The sequence below is a fragment of the Haliotis asinina genome, chromosome 11 (assembly GCF_037392515.1).
Source record: "Haliotis asinina isolate JCU_RB_2024 chromosome 11, JCU_Hal_asi_v2, whole genome shotgun sequence".
NCBI classification, from domain to species: Eukaryota; Metazoa; Mollusca; class Gastropoda; order Lepetellida; family Haliotidae; genus Haliotis; species Haliotis asinina.
The window spans coordinates 39,506,403-39,513,418 of NC_090290.1; the positions used below are offsets into that span (position 1 = coordinate 39,506,403).

The 7,016-nt window shown below is 36.0% G+C and overlaps 1 protein-coding gene across 1 annotated transcript in view; it reads right to left on the minus strand.

The window, feature by feature from the left end:
- LOC137256554 (transformation/transcription domain-associated protein-like) overlaps nucleotides 1-6,645 on the minus strand; it is an 82,475-nt gene extending 75,830 nt beyond the window's left edge. Inside the window, exons 1-5 of the mRNA XM_067794413.1 lie at nucleotides 6,569-6,645; nucleotides 4,681-4,721; nucleotides 3,462-3,579; nucleotides 2,169-2,218; nucleotides 799-909 (exon numbers count right to left, since the gene is read on the minus strand). Of these exons, the coding sequence (XP_067650514.1) occupies nucleotides 799-909; nucleotides 2,169-2,218; nucleotides 3,462-3,579; nucleotides 4,681-4,695 (294 nt within the window). The 5' untranslated portion in view covers nucleotides 4,696-4,721; nucleotides 6,569-6,645. The remainder of the gene's footprint in view (nucleotides 1-798; nucleotides 910-2,168; nucleotides 2,219-3,461; nucleotides 3,580-4,680; nucleotides 4,722-6,568) is intronic.
- Nucleotides 6,646-7,016: the final 371 nt, after the last annotated feature.

The window sequence follows — 7,016 nt, forward strand, 5'->3', positions numbered from 1 at the left end:
GAGTCATAGCACCAAGAACATTTTGAACAACAGCACTTTGTGGACAATAGATGAGAACCAAAAATTGAGAACAGTAGAGGACCAATACATGACATATTCCCAAATCGATACAAAGTGCAGATATATATGATGTACTGTCCTGTTAACATACATGAGATACGACCCCATTGATACAAACAGTGCTGATATACGAGATACAATCCCACTGATACAAACTGTGCTGATAAACATGAGATAAAACCCTACTGATACCAACAGTGCTGATACACGAGATACGACCCCATAGATACAAACAGTGCTGATATACGAGATACAATCCCACCGATACAAACTGTGCTGATAAACATGAGATACAATCCCACCGATACAAACTGTGCTGATAAACATGAGATAAAACCCTACTGATACAAACAGGGCAGATACACGAGATACGACACCATAGATACAAACAGTGCCGATATACATGAGATACGACACCAGTGTGAATGCATACCTTGAGAAGATGGGAAAGCTGCAATAATGCAGTGCGCCTAGTGACCGCAAGAGTAGTATTATGCCCAGGGAGTTGAGATTGATAATATGATGTGCCGTTCAGATTGACATCGAATGACCGAGTGAAAAATTACCAGCACTTTAAGCATGTACTAGTGTATATTCGTGTGCTATATAAATATCCTATAACAAAAAAAAAATAAGGATAAAACAATATAGGGGTTGACAACATTTCAGCGTATTCATGCACAGGGACACAACACTTGGATGGATTCCCGTATTCGGGGTAGATGACCCTACCCCCACCTGTTTGTTGGTCTCTGCAATGAACTGGGGCTCCCCTTCATCAAGGATCTTCAGGAAGACACGCATAGCCTCCTGCAGGAATTGTGGGTACTGAGTTGATGACACCACCGTCTGAAAAGCCACAAACGGATTCACATTAATTAACAAGAGATCTAATGGTGTTTCACCTGAGTTCATGATATTTGCTTTCCTGTTGCCATTTCAACAGTCTCAGGGGTGTGGAGTGGTTAATGCATTCGCTCATGACACCAAGATGTCATGTTCCATTCCCAACATGGGTAGAATGTGTGAAGACCATTTTCAGTGTCTTGCGCGATGAAATTGCTGGATTATTGATAAAAGCTAGTCATATCACAATTCAATGATGCACAGTTGGCAAACTTTGTACAATATGATACATGCTTCTTTTGTTTTAGCATTGATTCATATTTAGACAAATATCGATTAGTATTCTGATGTTGCACCGATGTTTCATATAACAAATTTTGTTACAAACAATTAGAAACAGGACATTATTATTGCCCGCAAAATACTGGAAATGTTTTATCGTGATATGTATTGAATCATGGCCTCGAGATATGGATTGTATTGGTGAGAACATCTATCACAACATTCCTACTAGATAAAAGCATAAAATTCACTCACTCTATGCTATGGGCTCTGGCAGCTTATATTTTTGACGGCCACACATACATGCATGCATGCACACATATATGCATCCATCCATCCACATATAATTTGTTTCCAACATGTTTTACGTCCATGACTATGACTGAACCTCAGACCCTCCACAGTCGATCTGACACTCGATCCATTAGCACCAAACAGGTTCAGAGCCTAGACTTTTAGAAGCACTTTTAGAGCTAAGATAGTCATAAGTTAAAGTTAATGAATGGCATTTACGGCTTTCATAAATCTAAGACGGTTTAATAAATCTAGGCAATGTTGATCAGGCTTGTGGACTTGGTGATGGTTGTTGTCACGGTGACAAGTAATCATCAGATTATGCTACCAGTTTGAAATATATGAAGAACATGACATGCGAGGTTGATCTCAGTATCTATGTGATGTTGTGTTCTGTGAGACAGTGAGTGAGTTTGGTATTAGTGCACCACTTTAAGGAATATTCAAGTAATACCATGGCACAGGACATCAGAAATGGGATCCATTCATGTGGGGAATCAAACCCAGATCTTTGATGTGATGAACGAATATTTTAACCACTTGGCTACCCCACCATCTCATTCTGATATTGCTGGAACGTTGCTCCAAATATCAACTGAGCTCACTCACTGTGAGACGAATGGATTGAGCACTGACCATCATTCTTATAAATTCATAGAGCAAAAGATTTACAGAGTGAAACTGACCTCAAAGTTTTCACTCAGTTCCTGGGCTGCCTTGAGCTTCTTTTCCACAACTGCAACACGTGACATCATGACTAACACATGGCAACATATACAACAACATACATGACAACTTATGCCATTGTTCTGCATTTTTAAAACACAATCAAGACTAAAATAAGGACTTCAATTATCTTATTCACACAATTACACATAGCAGAGCAAAAGTTTGAAAATATCGTTTTTTCTTTTCCTTTCAAACATGACACGTTTGTTGTCTGATTCTTGTTAAAGAGCTTAAAGGTGATGGGAGGCAAATCTTGGACCTGAGTTGTAAATGAATCCATTTCTATTTTATCAGGTTTAATTGACATGTCCTGCATCTTCTTTGATCAAAAGGCAAACTGTAAGACAATACCTCAAGACACTGCTTTGATAAAACTTCATTCTGACCAAAAACGTATTTCCATTTAGCATCTCAAACAACTAAGAACAGAGAAAGTTTCATCAAAATTGTTACAGAGATGTGATCTACCCAAGGAATATTCTGGACAAGAATAAATAGGGACATACATGTACAAATTCGGACTGGACTAGGACCAACTTTTGTGTCCAAATTATGAGGAGTCCGAATTGGACTGGTGAGAGTCAAGAGTTAGCTCCCTTGACCAGGAGCTACGCATGCACAGTACTTTTATGGTGAACAGCACAACTAAATGAATAAACTTGATCTTGTCAGTCAAGGTAAGGGCTGCATTTGGATGTCTCTGCTTCAGTGGTGGTTCAGCCATTTTGTCACTGATAAGAAATTACTGCAGTATTGTCTTTTTATAACAAAACTGCATACCATCACAATGACACTGAGTGAGTCGTGTCAGCTTGCTGAACTGCTTTGTTAATTCCTTTTGTTAAGTTGTTATCATCACACCTGATAATCCGTTTGAAGTCGGTAACACAAAGCACTTTTGCCTCATTCAGTCTCGCTAGTTCGAGTTAATTAGCGATGTTTTCATAGTAAATTACCTTGAAGGGCGGAGATTTCAGTCCGAAATCTGAGTTACATGAAGTCCGAATTAGTGAGCCTATATGTAATGATAACATGCCGGGACCAACAATTCGGTCCGACTTATATAGAAAACCGAGTTACTTAGGGTCCGAGTAAGACAGCCTCCACTGTATGTAAATTTTGAAATTCTGAATAATCATCTGTTTGTTCATTGGCCACTAATAAATTATCAGTCTTAAAAAATATCAATGTCCCTAACTTATTTTGTCCATTTTCCCCATAAGAATGCTTAGAAAAGTTTTAAAACTCACTTCCAGGTGTTGGGTCAGCGATGAGGGAAACATAGGATTTGAATGTGGTGAGCTGGGCCGCCGCATCGTGGGGACTGAGCGGCGACCCCAGCATCAGCGTCGTTGGTTCCAGCTGGACCTGATACACAGACAAACTAAGCATTACCCAACAGTTTCCATGGCTACACACTGGGCTGCAACGATTCATCCAGACATCGATTCAGTTAAATTTTTGATATTACATCGTTGATTCGATAATTTTTTATTCAGTTTGATTCTTCATCAGGGCTTTCAATTTTTGATGTTATTATATGATTTATATGATTTTGTCTATATATCCAAATTTTAATGAATTTTCTTCAGATTTTGTAGAATTTCTAGTGGAATGGTATTTGTATAGTGTGAGGCAAACCTTTGTAGCAACTACGACAAAATCATAGAGTTTGGCATATCTGCATCGAGATATGTACAGGAGGTTTTGTTAAAGATCTAAATTGATAGGGGAAAATATTCATCAATATCAGCATTAGTACATGATTCACTCTGAATATACATTAATCATATACAGAAAGATTTGTTAGACATCTAAACAGATAGGGCAATAGAGATCAGTATCAAGTAAACATGTCTGCGTATACTGGTCCTCCTTCACTTTAGTGTACTATCCTGAACCTGTTTTTCAGAGACTTACAAAATACGACAAACTCTGAACTACTTTGGTCATTTGACCCATGAAGATTGCACACAATTGTTATGATCTAGGGATATTGTATATCAGCATAGAACAATTTAATCTCTTATTCCTGGGATTTTTGTCCTCAGAAAAATAAAAGACAGGAGGGAAAAAAAATAAAAATGTACTCGCCAGTCAAAGTAATACCCCTTCCAAATAATAAAAGCATTTTACTTTTGGCAATTTATGAAGTGTTTAAAAAACATATCTAAATATATGTTTACATTTTTGGTCAAAAAAAAAAAATTACAATTTTATTTTTTGAGCAAGCCAAGATAAATTTTTATTCTTTTTCTTATTTTGGAAAAAAATATGACACATCCATAAATAAAATTGGTCTGGCCTCATAGTATTTTACTTTTGAGCCTTTTTTATGACAAAAAAACCCATTCTTACTTAATAGTGATGAAAAAAAAAAAACCCAACAAAAACCAGCACACAGACTTAAACAGACCCATGCTTTGAGTGACTGTATTTTGCCCTCAACTGTTACTGAAATTTACTTACGCATTTGACTTGCATCGTCAGCTAACCTTCAGTGTGTCAGGCTGAAGACAAACGATCATACATCATTTCTTGTACAAATCATAATAAACACAGATGACAAAACCATGTGTAATTGTCAAAAAACATATTGCCAAGTTAAACTGTACATGTAAAATGCAGGGTTTGGTTTAAGAGACGTTCACCTACTTGCACCAGGTGCATCGAAAGACGAAAGCCTGGTTACACTGACCAAATTCCTGTTGTCCTGCTTTTAAAAGGTTTTATTAATATTATTATATGTAATGAAAGAAATATATAGAGGATATGAAACGACCTTCCATGTAATACCATTTTTATTAAATGAGTTAATAATTTGGTATTACACGAGTAAAAGCAAGTTTGATACTATATCCTTAATGAGTTTAATAAAATGGTATTTCACGTAAGCGAGTTTCGTATCCACTTGAAAAATGACTTACCTAGTGCAAGTTAGATAATTTCACTTTGCAGTATTGGGTTGCACCAGTGCAAATAGCAAAGTACTAAATCGAGCCCTAAAAATGCATCACACAATGTTCAGGTGATTTTTTGCTGTTTATCAACAGATCAGGCACAAACAGGGCAAATGACGGTGATTTAGGAAAGGCCTGTATTTGTCCTTAAAGTGTTATTCTGTAGGAGTGAGGATTCCTAAACTGAACAACAGAACTTCCCACTCGTAATACTCAATGCTACAGGGTTTTTTTATTCCATGATGGGACCAATAAGAAGGCTGTATCTGATTATGCTACAATGCATTTTGTGTGTTACAATGTATTTTAACAACAATTCTGTTTCAGAAAATAAGACTTAAACAGCTAAGTTTGAACAAACTAATGACTTGAATAATAGATAAACCCTGTATTAATAATCACAATGATATCAAACATAACTTAATAAAATAAAATTAAAAACATTTACTTATCATCTTCCTGGCAGACAATGCATCGGTATGTTGGACGTAATAACTCCTCATGTACATAGAAATTGTAAATAAATGCTGGATGTAGGCATGTTGTGAACATATTTTGCAATGAAGATATTCACAAAGAGTAAAGTTCTGTGGATATTCAACTTCATTAATTATTAATGTAAGTGATGTTTTGGTGTAGACACTAACACTCTTATCAAGCAAGTGATGTTAGCATCTCTACTGAAACCTTGCTTACACTAACATCTTTCCTTGCTGTTCACTACACTAAACTTAAGGAGGAACCAACAGAAAACTTAATAAAGATATTACTTCAAGCATCAGATTATCAAGCACCTTTCAAACAATTGGTTGGCTGGAAGAGCTTGGTCTAACACTGTATCTAATTCCTAAACATGTTTAACTGAACGTTTTATTTCATGTTGACACTGCGATCATTTGCAAAATATTAAAACGAAATAAGAAGTTTAAAAAATCAGGGTAATGTAATTCATACCTTTGTTCCTTATGAGATGATTCCAGAATATGAAGTTTCAAATCAATTATTTCTGAACAATTACGATGTCACTTGACACTTGCAGACATGTGTCAAACATTTCACAAAAACAAAAATGGTGGTACTTAATGTATCGAATCATCATATATTTCTGCATATTCAATGTAAATTTGATCACATGATCATGCATGACGTTAAATAAAGAGAAACTATTATAGAAAAGACGCGTAAACAATCAAAAGATTTGAAAATAAGAAGAAAATACAACGCTATATGGAAAGTAGGTCATACAGAGTATCCGCCATTTTCAATAAAAATATCTTCCCACTGTTGTTTATATCTAAAATAACGACGAATCGTAACAATTGATATTCACCCTACTTTGCCATTAGAATGTTGAAGGCTTTATGCATCGTAAAAACTGCGTGATGAAGCATACTTACGGTTTATTTCATATCAACAACATAAAAGAAATTGACGACACTGTAGCGGTATCGCATGAGTTTGATACCTCGAATTTGAGGGCTTAGACTTCTGGGTAATGCTATTTTGAAAAAAATTATTTATTTTCAACCAACATGTTTCAAAACCAATTACATGTTGTATACTGATACATTATCACAACAAACCAAGTTAGATTAGATTCGTGTTGAAAGGAAACCTGGGCAAGATCGTTAACTGGTTGTTTTGGAAATAAGCGACGCGCCAACTCTACCGGTTTCTTACCTTTAGATAAAGAACAAACCCAGTTCAAACAAAACACTCACAACGCTGGGAAAACGGAGGAAGGCTCCTACAATTCAACATGCTTCGTTCATCTTTGAAATCCCAAACAAATATTGATGCGATTATAGAACATATTGCGACTATTTTACCATGCTTACCAGTATA